Below are 15,174 nucleotides of genomic sequence, written 5' to 3'. Positions count from 1 at the left end.
TTTGAAGAGATCCCGCAATCGCACTTGCTCTAGCCTAGCTACTCAGAACATATTATTATTACCATCATGAGTGAAAGCAAGCAATTTTCTCTCAATGAGGTTCAGAAACATAACAAAAAGTCGGATCTGTGGCTCATAATTCATCATAACGGTTCGTTTTACCTTCACGCATTATCGACCAAAAGCTGACATTTCTGAAGTTTACGATGTAACAAAATACCTTGAAGATCACCCTGGTGGGGCAGATTCATTGCTCGAAGTTGGAGGGAAGAACTCTACAGTTGCTTTTGAAGATGTTGGACATTCAGCAGATGCACGAGAAACCATGGAATCATTTCTGATAGGAAGATTGGAAGGGGCACCTGATGAGGAAGATGAAGACAGAGGATTGCCGATGCCAAAACCGGATTTGAAAGCCAAATCAGAAGATCAAGACTTTAACAGTGAAGCTCCGCTCATGACTGCTGGTAGGGCTGGACTGAAGGTTTTCTCAATTGGATCTGCGATTTTTCTAGGTTATGAAATTTATTCGAGATCACCAAAGATCGGGTGGCTTCATGCACAACATGGAGGGTTCTGGAAAGGTGTGCTTATTTCGAGTATTGCTACCCTATCTATTGCGGCAGGAGCGGGACTTTATCTCGAGAAAGCACTATCGGGATCTTTCAAAAATCCTTATTCATACCCATCACATTACAAACCATCTGTCCAGATTGCCAAGCCAATCACAAAGGTCAAAGGATATCTACAACCGGATAATTATCAAAAGTTATCTTTGGTCAAAAAGGAGAAATTATCTTCAAACACCCACCGTTTGATATTCAAACTTCCGAAAGATGATATGATAATCGGCCTTCCTATTGGACAGCATATTAGCATTCGAACGGAAATCGACGGGAAGCCCGTCAGTAGATCATACACACCCGTTTCTAATAACTCCGATCCTGGGGAACTTCGATTGGTGATAAAGATGTATCCGGATGGGCTTCTTACTGGAAGATATCTCCAGCATCTCAAAGTTGGAGACGAAATTGAAGTACGTGGACCAAAGGGTGCGATGAGATATCGAAAGGGAATGGTGAAAAATATGGGAATGATTGCAGGAGGAACAGGAATCACACCGATGTATCAGGTAACAACGTCTACTCTTCTATACATAACTTAGGCTGACATTGAACAAGTTGATTCGAGCAATATGTGAAGACCCAACGGACGAAACATCTGTTACTCTTCTTTATGGTAACAATAGTGAAGAGGATATTTTGCTCCGCGAACAGTTGGATGATTTCGCAAAGGAATACCGTGAGAATTTCAAAGTACATTATGTGTTATCCAAGCCGTCTAAGGAATGGAAGTTGGCCAAAGGATATGTGACCAAGAAGATGGTCAAGGAATTTTTCCCTGAACCAAGTGATGATAGTAAGGTGTTACTGTGTGGACCACCGGGTTTGGTTGACTCGATGAAAACCAGCTTGGTAGAACTGGGCTGGCAAAAACCAAGAGCTGTCAGTAAATTGCCTGACCAGGTCTTCTCATTTTAGCTTCACTTTAATTGTATCATTTTCAAAATAAGGCTGGAGTTTACCATTTTTGTTTACCGCTGGAATTAAAGTTCTAAATTGTACGTGGAGCGTGCTAAGTCGTCCGACCTTTGCCGAAAACTGAGCATCCGTTCGCCTCCACTGTATATCCGAACTTCGACCGCCCTTCAACGTTCAAATACAAAGTATCTGCCGCTTTATCCAGAGCATACGTATGACGCAAAAAATGCACAAAAAAACGGCATCACGAATTTCACAAATCCTGCATAAGATGACTAGCATGTATTGTAACAGACTCAGTTGGCCAGACCTCGAACTAGTTGCCTTTAGATCCGGCCGGAACGACCCACATTAGTTATGCGTTAGCTTCAGATAGCTTGACCGAGGCCTCGGGAAGTAGTTTGATAGAATTGTAATAGACACATTTAGCTTTCCATTGCCGGCTCTGACATCATACCGAGGATGGGTGGAATATTCGGAAGGGACGTGAGGTTGTTTGAGTTGTGGATTTTATGCGATTTGTAGGCGACTTCTCATATATAAAGATTTGCTTGCATATTTGATAGACGAATATTGATACACCCATTAACACAAGCATTGACATTAAAACTATCCTAATCTCACCAATAATTTTCCCCCAAAAGTCAACCCAATTGAGTTTTCCTCCGCATTAAACCCTTCAACATAATTTTTGACTTGACTACCCCAAGACCTAACAATGACCTTCACACTTCCCACCACCAAAAACCGTCCCATAACCGTCTTAGGCGGTGGTGTCCTTGGCCGTCGCATCGCCTGCACATGGGCATCAGGAGGTTGGGACGTACGCATCCGCGACCCTTCACCCGAACAGCGTAACGCAGCGCTTCACTACATCGAAAACAATATATCCATCTATGCATCCGCCATCCAATGTTCATCTCCGGGCATCGTAACCGTCCATGAAGATTTAGCCGAAGCGGTAAAAGGAGCGTGGAATGTTATTGAAGCGGTGCCGGAAAAATTGCAGTTGAAGATTGATACGTTTGCTGAGTTGGAGAAACTGTGCGAGTCGGATGCGCTATTGGTTAGTAATTCGAGTAGTTATAAGACTTCGGAGATGTTGGAGAAGGTGGGGGGAGATACGAGAAAGAGAATTTTTAATACGCATTATATGATGCCGCCGGATAATAAGATTGTGGAACTCATGACGGATGGAGAGACGGCGGAAGAAGTCTTTCCGTGGTATGTAGAAAAGTTGAAGGAGGTGGGTATGCATCCTATTGTTGCTAAGAGAGAGAGCACGGGGTTTGTGTTTAATCGTGTTTGGGCGAGTATCAAGAGAGAGTGTTTGATGATTCTTGCGGAGGGGGTTAGTACCCCAGAGGAACTGGATAGGGTGTGGGCAGAGATGTTTGGGGGTGGGAAGGGGATGGGCCCTTGTGCTATGATGGATGGAGTGGGGCTGGATACGGTCGCGTTCATCGAGGAACATTATGTTAAGGAGAGGGGATTACCCTCGGAACATACGGTCGATTTCTTAAAGAAGAAGTATCTGGAGGAAGGAAAGTTGGGTGCTAAAAGTGGGAAGGGTGGATTGTATCCTCCTGGACAGACAACGAAAGTCAAGGGCGAAGAAAAAGATCATCATGAAAATTTGCATGCTCCATCTTTGTAAGTTGTTCCTCTCATAATTCACGAGACTAGAGTTAACAGACCTAGATATATGCTAGATATTGGACTTAATTCTCTGACCGATACCCTAAATGCAGGTCGAATCGTAGTTGGCTCCCCCGATGGCCGTCAACTTCGAACTCTAGTCTCCGGCCAGCATCTCCCAGATAGTCTTGATATTTCCCTAAAAACAGGTCGTATATATTGGACATGCATGGGCATCCCAACATCCAACGACGGCACGGTACAATCATGTAAACTCGATGGAAGCGATATTCAAACCGTGATTCCACCCGGAGCAGTCCACACGCCTAAACAACTAATCATTGATCATGCCGCTTCTAAATTATATTTTTGTGACCGCGAGGTTCTACGAGTTATGAGATGTAACTTCGATGGATCACAACACGAAACCATTATCCAAACCGGCGATTGGCAAAATACAGACGATGCAAAGGATCAACTCAAATGGTGTGTAGGAATCTCTATAAACAATAAAGAAGGAAAATTCTACTGGACGCAAAAGGGATTTTCAAAAGGAGGAAAAGGTCGGATCTTCCGCGCCAATATTCAGATGCCAGTGGGTCAAAATTCTTCCACTAGAAAAGACATCGAGTTATTGTTTCAAGAACTACCTGAACCCATTGATCTCGAGATAGACGAAGATACACAAACATTATATTGGACGGATAGAGGAGATCCTCCCCGAGGAAATAGTCTGAACGCAGCGCAACTTGGTAACAACTCATTAAAAGCGCTAAAGGATGATAGCGAAGAGAAGAACGAGTATCAAATCTTGACGAGACAATTACATGAAGCGATTGGATTGAAACTTGATACGATTAACAAACATGTTTATTTGACGGATTTGGGCGGTGCGGTGTACAGAGTTGGAATGGATGGGAAGGATAAAAAGAGAGTTTATGATGAGGAATGTTCGTTTACGGGTATTGGATTGGCACATGTTTAAAAGGTCGAAGATTGTGCTGCGAGACAGCTATTAATATTTTGTATTCCGTAGAAAACCAATGGGTATGTTCTTGGTACTTGGAAAATAGAATGAAAAGGATTACTACTTTGTAAACCTCGGCGATAAAGTATATTCCCGCTTTATCCGTAATTACCTAGTACTTCATAAACTCAAATTTAGAAAATGCTCCTCCGTGCTGGTGCTTAATTTTGGTTAAAATCTGGGGATACGCCGAAAAGGGATATGATCTGCTCCTCTTTAAGATCGTTATAAAACATCCGAGCCCATGTTCCGAATACCTTGGTTAGCACGGAAAAGTCTCCGACCCGTAATATATCACATGCGGTCTTACTACTGCGGTAAACAGATGTCGTGTAAAAGCTCTTGTTATAATAACCTGAATGTCCATTGATGAATTAATGCCCATGCCGATTACCATGCCCGTAGCCCACCATAATGCACCCCGTAAAGATTGAAATCCTTGCTCCTAAACCAGCCAACCAGACCATGATATGAATGCGCACAAACTTTCGTTCCCAATAAGTACACAGAAAGGAGATAACACTAATCAAATCACTAAGCCTTCACTGTGATATTGTGAACGGCACCGCCCGTCAAATTCAAAGTAACATATCCATCGTCCCCATTCAACTGCGCATCAAAAGCTTTAGGTCCATTACTCCATGCAACCTCCCCATCAACATCAATTTCGAGTGCAGTATCGCGTTTCGCAGCCGTACCAGGTTGAACAGGTAGACTTACTGATCCAGATGTTCCAACAGGAGCGGCTACACTCATTACAAACCACCCACTAGTGGTAAAACTCCAATCCACATTAATCGGACCCTTCGGAGTAGGAATTTGACCCTTAGCCCACTTAAGATCACCCGGATATGGTTTTATACTCCAGGTCGAAAATCCAGGTCCAGTAGGGATAACACCCAAAACGTAATTACTCATTGCAGGCACAATACCCGTGCTCCAGCCATGAGCCATACTTGTGAATCCTTGTTCGTATGGACTTCCATCCGCTCCAATACCTTCCCACATGGTAACTTTGGGGTCGTTGTTGGCCATCCAACCATATAATCTTCTGATTTCATCAAAGGCACTTGCTACGAGGTTGGTCTTAAATCGAGCAGATATCTCGAAGAAAGATATAAATGCATAGACACGTTGTGAGAAGTCTGCCTGCAAAACGTCGTTGTCATAGAATGAGTTGCCGTAAAAGCGCTTATTGGCGGTATTGAGGTAATTGAGAATAGAGTTGGAGCGGGAGGAATTGGTAACTCCTGCGAGAATAGATATAGAGTTTCCATCCTGAGCGTGGGTGTTGCAAAATTCTCCGCCGACACAGGGAGGTCCTTGTCCGTCGAAGAATGCTCCGACAGAGTTGTCGAAATTATTGGAATTGAGTGCATCGGATACAGCTTTAGCGCGAGCGAGCCAGCGAGAAGCATCGGAAGGTTGACCTTGGGATTTGGCAATTACAGCAGCGTTCTCGAGTGCAAGGACATAAAGGGCGCTGTAATATGTGACTGGACCATAACGAGGAAGAAATGCATAATCGCCATAACTTCCTGAAATACCGACTCCTTTCCAGATGAGGTTTGTACCGTTGTCTGTGACAGATGGGTAGAATACGTCCAGTACTTTGACGATGTTAGGGTAATATTTTGTGATGTAATCGTTGTCGCCGGTGTACATCAAAAAATCATAACTGCTGACGACCCACCACAACGGATAATCCAGTAGGTGAAGATCATAGCTGGCACTATTGAAAAAGTAAGCATGCACCCGTGAACAATAGTTGAAATAACCCCTTACATTGATGCAGGAGGAATCCATCCATCAGCACGTTGGTGATCACCTAAATCAGCAAGAATATTACGAGATGCTTCAGGTGCATTATGCGACAGGAACAATGTCTTTCCAGCAACAGCAACATCACCAACATATGGATCTCTATCTCGCTTTGCTCCATCCAAAAGAACTAATTTACCATCGAGTGTTGGACTGAAGGCACCTCGAGGGTCGCTAGAATTTTGTCGGAAAATGTCGGTTGCGATATCATTAGTGTATACACCATCATACCACCATTGATTGAAATCCTCATCAGAACTTTCAAACCAGCCAGTGAAAGTATTGGGGGTACCAAGAACGCCTGAAAATTTCAAGCTCAAGTGATCGATGGATACTTTTCCATATGGAGCTGTATATGGTGCATCTGCAGCTAGTGCATCGAGATAGATCTTGACGTATCGAAAACCATGAAGGCCGTCGGCACACACTTGTGTACCATATTGACATCCGTACACCTCGGTCCAAGTATAAGGTTTGCTACCAACAGCAATCTGAATATTCTAGTTAGAGAGAAGTAATGGTCATAGAGAAGCAGAGTGAATATCGTACCTGATCAGATCCTGGAGTGATTGTTTCGCCCTGGCTTACTGTCAGTATAAGCTACACTTTGGGAAAATCTGAAGTATACTAACACTATTTGATCGAGAAAAGTCACTAATGTTGGAAAGATATGTCAAAGTTTCGGAAAAAGCAAGTCGAATACCGGGCGGAGTTGCTGAAGCACCAGCAAAGTTGATGCTCAGGTATCCCACAGTGTTTTGTCCAAAGTCAACGATAATAGAAGGAATCTCATTCGATCCATTAGCTCTATTTAATGTGGTAACCCCGCCACCTTGTCGAAGGAGAGCATTAGGATTTTTGACATCTCCAGTGGTATTGACAATGCTTTGAGGTGAGATGATATTGGAGGAAGGAGCTCTGACATATTTTTGCCAGCTTGGAACAGCACTGGCGTCCTGTCTGGAGGAAAACCGGTTCTGAATGGGATATTTGAAGTCTCTCGGTGCAGCAGAGTTAACTGAGGCTGTAAAGACGAAGATGCAAAGAAATAACGATGCTAAATGCGACCTTTTGGAGAGGAAAGGGCGGTACAACATGGTGCCAACGGAAAAAAATAGATAGAAGTAGAGTTTTGGTGTCCACTTGGAGAGAAGTGTTGGGGAATGATAGTAACTGTACCTTTAGGCCCAGGCCTATGCTCTTATATGAGGACACGGCCTCCGTTGAGATGATATCATTTCCCTTTCTTGATCTCGTCCATGATCCTCAATAACCCGAAATACCGAGTTCTAACATTTTGATATTAAACCATTGCTTGTAGGTTCCTCCGCACAGTGGCGTCTGGGGTAAGTGAATTTATTTGAGTGAATAGGGGGGCACTAGCAAAGACTTAATATGGACCCATGCAGATAATTATGGCGACAAACCCCCATGATCAGCAGGCATCAATGCTAAGCATAGCGGATATCAATGCCAAACTTAATCCTAACGTTGAATATGCTTGAAGGAATGACCATCACCAAGGATTCAAAAGGCAGCACCGGATCGAATCATTTGTGAGACATTCAAGATCGAAACAACGCGCGCGTCTAGATATTTTCAGGTAATGACATAATGAAAATGCGCGTGAGGCGCCTCGCGTGCCTGATAAATTCGCCAAGGCTCCGAAACCAACTGCCTGTTTGTCAAATACATTCTATAAAAGAGAGAAATGGTCAATAATTTCTTCCAATAGTTTTTTTTAATACTACAACCACATCGGAAATGAGTATAATGTAGAGTTCGGGTTTTACTCTCGCGAGTGCAGTGAATCGCGTTTTTTAGTCATTGTTTGCGAAGTTCCACCAGGATGAACGTCGGGTAAACAGGTACGTACCGAGGTCAGCCGTCGAACGTTAAACGTTCATAACATCGTGTTAAAAGCATTTTCACCTCAATAATCTCTTGTGTGTGGGTGATAAAAAATGATCCAGTCATATGAGATAAAGTGTAGTAGTTCAATAGATCCTGCAGATGCATCAATTTCAAACAATTCCCCCTTATTCTTTGCCGTTCCAACGTTAAACAATTGCTGGTTTTTGAGCTGACAAATTAAGATTATCTGGATGCTGTGCTTTGGAATAGATTCAGCCCGAGAAATGGCCCAAGTGAAAGACGGAAAAAGCTGGAAATATCTCTCTTGGAAGCAGAGCGGAGGAAATGCAAGAAGATTGCATGTGTAGCTTGAAGCTGGCTTTCTTCGTTCGATCTAAAATTATGGTCAAAGGAGAAGAGTAGCAGGCAGTTTTAGTTCCCCAGTCTTGTGTCTTGGCGAGTTGTGAAGGGTCTGATAACATTGATTTAGGAATGACGTGAAGCAAACCCGGTAGTGGCATTTGCCAGTGTACTCGTGTTCGCATACGGACGACCTGAAGACGTATAGTATAGTTGATAGTTTACAATATGAATCTCTTGTGCTGTCTGTCTGGGTTCTGTAACAGACTTCCAACACTCATTCGAAGTCTAACGTGCCTCACCTCTCACTCCCACACGAACTTTGGCAATTAATGCTTGCCCTGGTCCATTATCACCAATTGGATTCACTACTCCACCGCATGTCACTACATAGATGCAGTCACTATCGGTTTTCCCTCTCCCGAAAGCTAAAGCAGTTGGACCCGCTGTCTCTTTTTTATCTAGTCCACCTAAAATCTTGAGCCTTTCCCCTTTTTGTGGCTCAGTCGCAATTTGGACAAACTTCAAAATTGTATGTGCCGGATTTGTAGCTACATAAGCGCTCCCTTCACAATCGAATGCAAAGTCATCCCCGATCAACTGATTGACTACAACTTCCAGACTACCGCTCTTGTACTCGCCACTTTTATCTACTTGCATTTTCACAAGAGTCCCACGATCGGTAACCGTTCCGAAAATCTGGCCTCTAAAGTACTCCAGGCCGTTGAGTGCAGGCCATGGTGGCCGAGTTGTGACCTTGCCTAATCTTTCGTCCTCAATCCAGATCGAAACCTTTCTTGTTTGTAGATCGAACGCAAAGATTTTACATTGCTGAGATTCAGCCATCAATAGAGTCGACGTCTCAGGTATCATCGTAGCACCATTGAGCCATCCTGCTCCTGGTATATTCGCGAGCTTTTCCACCATGGTTGTAGCAGCTCCGCGAGACGGATCGAAGCCACGGAAGTCCAAGGAGTATACAGCCCAGGTATCAGCTTTTCCATGCACACCAGAGAATGCGTAAAACAAATCGGCAATTTTTGGATGCTCTATAATCGCTTCTGCATGATTCTTTGAGCCATAGATACCAGTTCCTTCATCATCCTCAGGAGGTGGTTCGGCAGTATTGAAATCATATATCAACTGAATAGTAGACTCGGGATCGTCATGTCTGGGATCAACGTAGAATATCTGGCCGACAATCATATTCGTGACGAGGAGCGTTCCATTTGACCGTACGGCAATATTCTCAAGGAAATAACCAAGAGGGAAACGAGCAACGATTTCATAAGGTAGCAAGTTAGGAACTCCTTCTAAATGTTCTTCCATGATTGTGATAATGATGAGATTAGGTAGGGCTATATTAGTGAAGAAAACAAAACCCGAGGAAGAACGCATCTCTAATATAATTACCTGGTGGTAGAAAGCGGAGTTGAAATTTGTCATCTGATGGCACTGGCGTGGAAATCATGCACTCTTTTTCCACTTTGGGAATGTATATAATGAAGGGCAGTAGATAACCATTGATCAACATCAATTATATCCAAAGACTAATACTAAACAAGAATGTCCCAAAAATGGGGAAGATGAAAGGGCCATGGCAACCGTCATCATTTGCTTAGGGGCATCGCGCGCCTGAAACTCCTGGAACATGCTGTGTCCAGACGCAATTCTTCGAATTCTTAAAGACACGTTGCTGATTTCAGACAAAAAAGTTGAGAGTATGTGTCGAAAATGATTGAGCACGCCGATGAGTTCTGAAATCTTCTCTCATGTGAAAAATCGCTCTTTCATGACCCAAGACGTGAACGTGATTGAAGGCGCTGGTAGTGAGAGCTGAATGACCCCGCATTTAGTGTGAAATTTAGTCTCACAAAATGATGACCCTCGTGATGATTTTTCAGCCCTGTCAGTGAAGGAGTAGGTTGACTTTCTAGTTGGGGGGGGGGGGGAAAGGCGTGCCCACCGTGCCGCTGTTTGCGTGCTAGAACCATATATTAGATTCCATGAGACCTAGAGTGCAGCAATCAAGAGCAGCGCAAAAGCCTTAGTGAGGTACCGCCTTACCTTAATCTTAGCTTCTCTTTTGCAGATTATACTATTGAATCTTCTACTCAGCATCTCAAGTAAATCTTTATGGTGTCGAAAGCTTTGTGCATAGAGCGACTTCTTTCGTCCCATTCATTCCACGTGTGTTGGCAAGTAGCTTACCTAGTTCACGCCCAGCACAAAGCATACGAAATAAGCAGAAGGTCTTGAATTTGGGGCAAATTTATCGTGATTTGAGGTGTTGCGATTTTCCGGATGTAGAAATCTGAACCATTTAAGCTCGTATTGTGCCGCGATTCAAAGCCGGCGAGCTGTTGAGGGTCAAGGTCAAGGTTAAGGCCCAATAGTGGGTGCGTGAATTTGTAATACTCTTTTCTAAGTGCGAAAGATCATAGTAATGTGATTTATATACGAGTAAATCATATTACCAAATGGATTACTTCATTTTATATACAAAATTCATTTGTGTGTAATTGTGTATTTTATTTATTTATCAATATAATGTTTTAGAAATTAAATATAACGTAGTTTATTAGTGAGCGGGTTATATCAGTGAATGGGTTATTTCGAAAACTATTTAAATCAAGCTTTTTAAAATATTAATATTTTAATAATCAATCATTATTTTCTTAAATAAAAGATCTTAAAAAATAATTAAAATATAGATTTTCTATTAATCTAATTTTTATAAAATAATTTCATTATTTTCTAAAAAAAGAAAGGAAATTATTATAATTTTCATTACAAAAAAACTATTTTTATAATAACAATTTTATAAATTCGAATTTCTTAAAACTAATTAGATTTTTAAAACTATTTTATATTCAAATATTTTATATCAAATTTTCAGAAAATTATATTTATAAATAAAGAAAGTATATAGTTACACACAAACAAATTTTATATATAAAATAAACAACCTACTCACTAATATAACCTGCTTACTGATAAACTACGTTATAATATCTAATTATATAAATAATATAAAAATTTAATTATTATTTCAAAATTTCAATTAATATAAAAGTTATTTGAAAAAGAAGGTTTTTGTAATACAAAATATAACAATTTTGAATTATAATCAAAATATATTAAAAAGAGAGTGATAGAATAGTAGTTGCATATATTAATGACTATGTAGATTGACTTAATAGACTAAAAAGATAGACTACAAAATGAAAGATATATATGTAAGTATACGTGCCATATCTCACGTGGTATGTCACGTGGCATATATACTATATTTCCAACGAAATATCTATAAAGAAATTATAAATATTTAATTTTCATTTTTATTATTATTTTATATTTTTTTATTTTTCAAAAAGAATGATTAGTTATTAAAATAGAAATATTAAAAATAACTAATTTTGGTGTATTTTTAAGTGATCTATTTGATAATATAATCCACTCGCATACGAATTATGTTAATCTAAACATCATTTAATATCAATAAAATTCTATAATCTAATTACTTAGTTCAGAGTTAAGATTTGTAAGGAGCCTTAAAAGTTTTTAAGACAACGGTTTGAAAGCTATTTTGTGATTTGAGTTTCTTATTGTCTGACGAATTCGTGAATCATAATGAATGACTTTGTCGCAAAGAGGAGAATTGCAAATCGAGTATGTTAACAACAGACAATTAAACAGAATGCTCTCGTTCACCAATGGCCCGGCGAGTTGTATTCTATAGAGTTGTTTACAATTCAGATCGTGTTTGTAAAAATATAATGATGGTGGCTCGGGGGTGGATACATACAGGCACTGCTAGAGTCGGTAGTTGATCACTACAAAATCGCATCAAGAAGTATGATAAGAAATGTAATTCCCCATCTTCTGCTACTTTCAACTCTTTTCCAGCCTTAAACATACTTTTACTTTTCTTCGCTCCTTGAACGTTTTGCGCCATCTCACTGAATTCTATTGAAATGGCGAGTCTGTGCCTTGTTTCTTACCATATAGAAAATACGCTCGACGAACTTGCCCATGATTAAAGTTGGCATTTGAACTGTAAGCAGGTCTAATCGGCGAAGAAAGACCATACCGCAAAGCATCAATCAGCCACCAAAACGCAAAAGGGCGTTGTGGCCGTTAAGATGAATGGTCGAGTAAACAATATCCAGATTAAAAGATACTCGCAACATTTTCTTTGCATGTAGGTAAGTTCGTATAGATGCTCCTACAAAATAGCACAATGTACACTAATTTCCAGTTTCATTTAACGGAATGGTTGCGCCACAGCCAGCCTTCTCAATTTACTCTTACTCTCACTCTCACTCTCACTCTCACTCTCACAATCACAATATCAATATCAAAGCTCAAATGCCATGTCATATCATCTGATGGTATAACTCGTTGATCCCCCTACTCGGCTCTGAAGTCAGAAAAATAACAGTTAACACATATAATGCATCGAAGTTCCCCACTATCGAGGACAGCTCTTCGTTGTAAGTTGATTGTTGTCAAATCAAGATTTCTATGCTGTGGTTGTGCAACTAAGAAGCGAGAAACAACAACAAGCAAGCCCCTTCATTATGAGGTCGTTTACCAGTATTCTAGGCTCCTTAGGCCTCAAGAAAAGCTCTGAAGATTCGGAACCAACAGATTTCCAAAAAGCAAAACGTTCACAAAAACAAGTTACGTTCAATGATCTACCTAGGGATCAGCTTCCTCCTCGCTGTCTATTCGGTGAAGTTGTGACAGCGTCAGACTTCAGAGGACAACCCTGTTTAAATTTAATACAAGAAGAGAATGAAGCAATTGGTGATGACAATGGCAACGATGACGTAGCGATTACTTGTGCGGGTCGAGACTTGGATCTAACAGAGAAAGAACATGAACAAAACTTTTATTCACCAGCTCAAGTGCGGATGAGTATACAATCTCCCAGATATCCACCTCAAGTTCAACATAATAACGACATTAATAATTATCGCATCCGTCGTGTACCTTCGAATTATTCGATTAGTATATATTCTTCCGACGAACGCAGTACTACCAGTAAAATGGAGACTTTACGAAAGAGAGCTAAAACCCCGGTCTTCTTCATTGGCCAATTGGAAAAGAAAGCGATGGAACACAACTCTTCAGAATGGCTTGCCAACCAATATCAGAAAACATTACCACGACGACGTATATCCTCTTCTTGGAACCTCGATCTACCTGTCATTCCGGTCAAGAGAACGTTAAGGAAAATAAAATCTCAAGAGAGTCTTCGAGATCTGTGCAGACGCAATGCGACATCACCATCTGAAGCCTCGGATTGCGAAACTCTTGTTGGATCTGACGGAAGGGGCTCGCCGCATAGTTCGATATTCAAAGGGGAGGAAAAGAATAACAACTTCGGGGTCGAGAAAGTAGTATCCCCAGCATGCGAACCATTAGACAAGACATCTCTATCAGACCAGGATATCAGCCTACAGATTTGCTTAAACCTCCTCACAAGCAAGTTATCAACATCACTCCAGCAAGATCGTCATACTACGGGACAAGAAAACAAGGCATCAAGCTTAGAGATCCTGCTTATGATTGAGGCTTACGAATCCATTCGAAAGGGTCTGCGAACTAACTCACGTGATTTACACGTGACATCAGCGGCTGAGACCGCACTTGATTCGTGGATTCAGGCTCTGTATACCATATATGAGGACTGCCATGGGATCGACCACAGAAGGACTGCTTTGAATAAACGTACATAGGATTCACGAGGATCGCAGAAGCCAATTCGGACTATGCTGAGCACCAAAACAGGAGTGCAATGCTTGAAGGGTCTGGACATCCCGATTTTAGCCTAGTAAAAGTTTCCATTTTTCACACTGGTTCGAAATTCCGAGGCAGATGCGGCTTCATTAAACTTTGCTAGATGTTGAAACATTGACAGACACTTTGAACGATCAATAATCGAAAGAAACTCGGCCAGGCCACGATGACTTGGACACGACAAGGAAGTAATGAGAAGGACCAATCAGATCATGCCTATAGTAGCAGAATGCTCATAGGCAATATGGATTTCTTTTTGAAGAACATCTTTCAGAACGGATATTGGAATACGCTCTCGAGACCGGCTGATTAGCCCCGTTGACGTACTGTTATGAGGAAGAAGTCAAGCTGAAGGATAATTAAGTGGAGAAAGGTGATTAGAATCTCTGGGTACAATCGAAGTTTATGAAATAAATCGATGAGATACGAGCTGCAGGGTTTGTGAGGATGATGAGGAGGAGGATGAGGAAGAGAGATGAGAGACCGAAGGAACAAATTCCTTGGCTTCTCCTGCGATGAACTTATGTATGGATTATAATCGTGGAACGAATATATGGCTAATGGGTAACGATTGATGATGAGTTTATGAATAATGAATAATTGTTTCCCTTGATTTGCGTTTATTGTCTTTAAATTTGGCTACTTCACTTGGAAACTTGCGAACATTTTGCAACGAACACACAGGATTAATGAACGCTGAAAGTATTTGGGCAAGTTGCCATTTCATTTTTTCAATATTTAGACCGATAAGCATGCTTTGAATACCTACACAGGACCTTCTCAGTTCAACACCCAGTAACCCTAGCTTTGAGGTAGATTTTTTGTAACATATCACCAGCACAACTGCAATTCACAAGCATTTCACAATCACAATCAAAGCAAACAAGTAGTTTTTTGTAAACCATCCATTTTCATAAGCCGTTCTGGAAAACCATCAGAACACAAGTGTATCTATCTGAACTCCCCATCTCCCAGCCCTCAAACTCCACATCCCATATCTAGACAGACACAAAGCGCCAATTACTTCCTCCCATTAGAGCTGAATCCACCTTGGGAGAGCCACTCCCAAGGTTTCCTGGCCCTCTCCGGGTTCCGACTATCTTTATCTTGCACTCTTTTTTCGTT

General features: G+C 41.3%; 6 protein-coding genes across 6 annotated transcripts; 3 read left to right on the top strand and 3 right to left on the bottom strand.

Annotated features, from left to right (window-relative positions):
* Positions 1 to 66: 66 nt before the first annotated feature.
* EAE97_011547 (uncharacterized protein) lies at positions 67 to 1,541 on the top strand (the record flags this gene model as incomplete). Its single annotated transcript, XM_038882062.1, has 3 exons — positions 67 to 151; positions 201 to 1,132; positions 1,182 to 1,541. The coding sequence occupies 3 exons, from the start codon at positions 67 to 69 to the stop codon at positions 1,539 to 1,541; spliced, it is 1,377 nt and encodes a 458-aa protein (XP_038727113.1).
* A 718-nt stretch (positions 1,542 to 2,259) lies between these two features.
* Positions 2,260 to 4,164, top strand: EAE97_011546 (uncharacterized protein; the record flags this gene model as incomplete). Its single annotated transcript, XM_038882061.1, has 2 exons — positions 2,260 to 3,194; positions 3,243 to 4,164. The coding sequence occupies 2 exons, from the start codon at positions 2,260 to 2,262 to the stop codon at positions 4,162 to 4,164; spliced, it is 1,857 nt and encodes a 618-aa protein (XP_038727112.1).
* Positions 4,165 to 4,740: 576 nt separating this feature from the next.
* On the bottom strand, positions 4,741 to 7,124 carry EAE97_011545 (uncharacterized protein; the record flags this gene model as incomplete). The annotated part of the gene is made up of 4 exons (XM_038882060.1): positions 4,741 to 5,938; positions 5,992 to 6,518; positions 6,577 to 6,606; positions 6,660 to 7,124. 4 exons carry the CDS (start codon positions 7,122 to 7,124, stop codon positions 4,741 to 4,743), a joined length of 2,220 nt encoding a protein of 739 aa, XP_038727111.1.
* Positions 7,125 to 8,529: 1,405 nt separating this feature from the next.
* On the bottom strand, positions 8,530 to 9,570 carry EAE97_011544 (uncharacterized protein; the record flags this gene model as incomplete). Its single annotated transcript, XM_038882059.1, has 1 exon — positions 8,530 to 9,570. The coding sequence occupies one exon, from the start codon at positions 9,568 to 9,570 to the stop codon at positions 8,530 to 8,532; it is 1,041 nt and encodes a 346-aa protein (XP_038727110.1).
* A 2,362-nt stretch (positions 9,571 to 11,932) lies between these two features.
* On the bottom strand, positions 11,933 to 12,278 carry EAE97_011543 (uncharacterized protein; the record flags this gene model as incomplete). Its single annotated transcript, XM_038882058.1, has 3 exons — positions 11,933 to 11,977; positions 12,050 to 12,210; positions 12,260 to 12,278. The coding sequence occupies 3 exons, from the start codon at positions 12,276 to 12,278 to the stop codon at positions 11,933 to 11,935; spliced, it is 225 nt and encodes a 74-aa protein (XP_038727109.1).
* Positions 12,279 to 12,824: 546 nt separating this feature from the next.
* On the top strand, positions 12,825 to 13,988 carry EAE97_011542 (uncharacterized protein; the record flags this gene model as incomplete). The annotated part of the gene is made up of 1 exon (XM_038882057.1): positions 12,825 to 13,988. The coding sequence occupies one exon, from the start codon at positions 12,825 to 12,827 to the stop codon at positions 13,986 to 13,988; it is 1,164 nt and encodes a 387-aa protein (XP_038727108.1).
* Positions 13,989 to 15,174: the final 1,186 nt, after the last annotated feature.

Source organism: Botrytis byssoidea, assembly GCF_014898295.1.
Source record: "Botrytis byssoidea strain MUCL 94 chromosome Unknown BBYS_038, whole genome shotgun sequence".
Taxonomy (NCBI): domain Eukaryota; kingdom Fungi; phylum Ascomycota; class Leotiomycetes; order Helotiales; family Sclerotiniaceae; genus Botrytis; species Botrytis byssoidea.
Note: the sequence above shows the minus strand (reverse complement) of the source record. Positions and strands in the feature narration are given on the sequence as shown.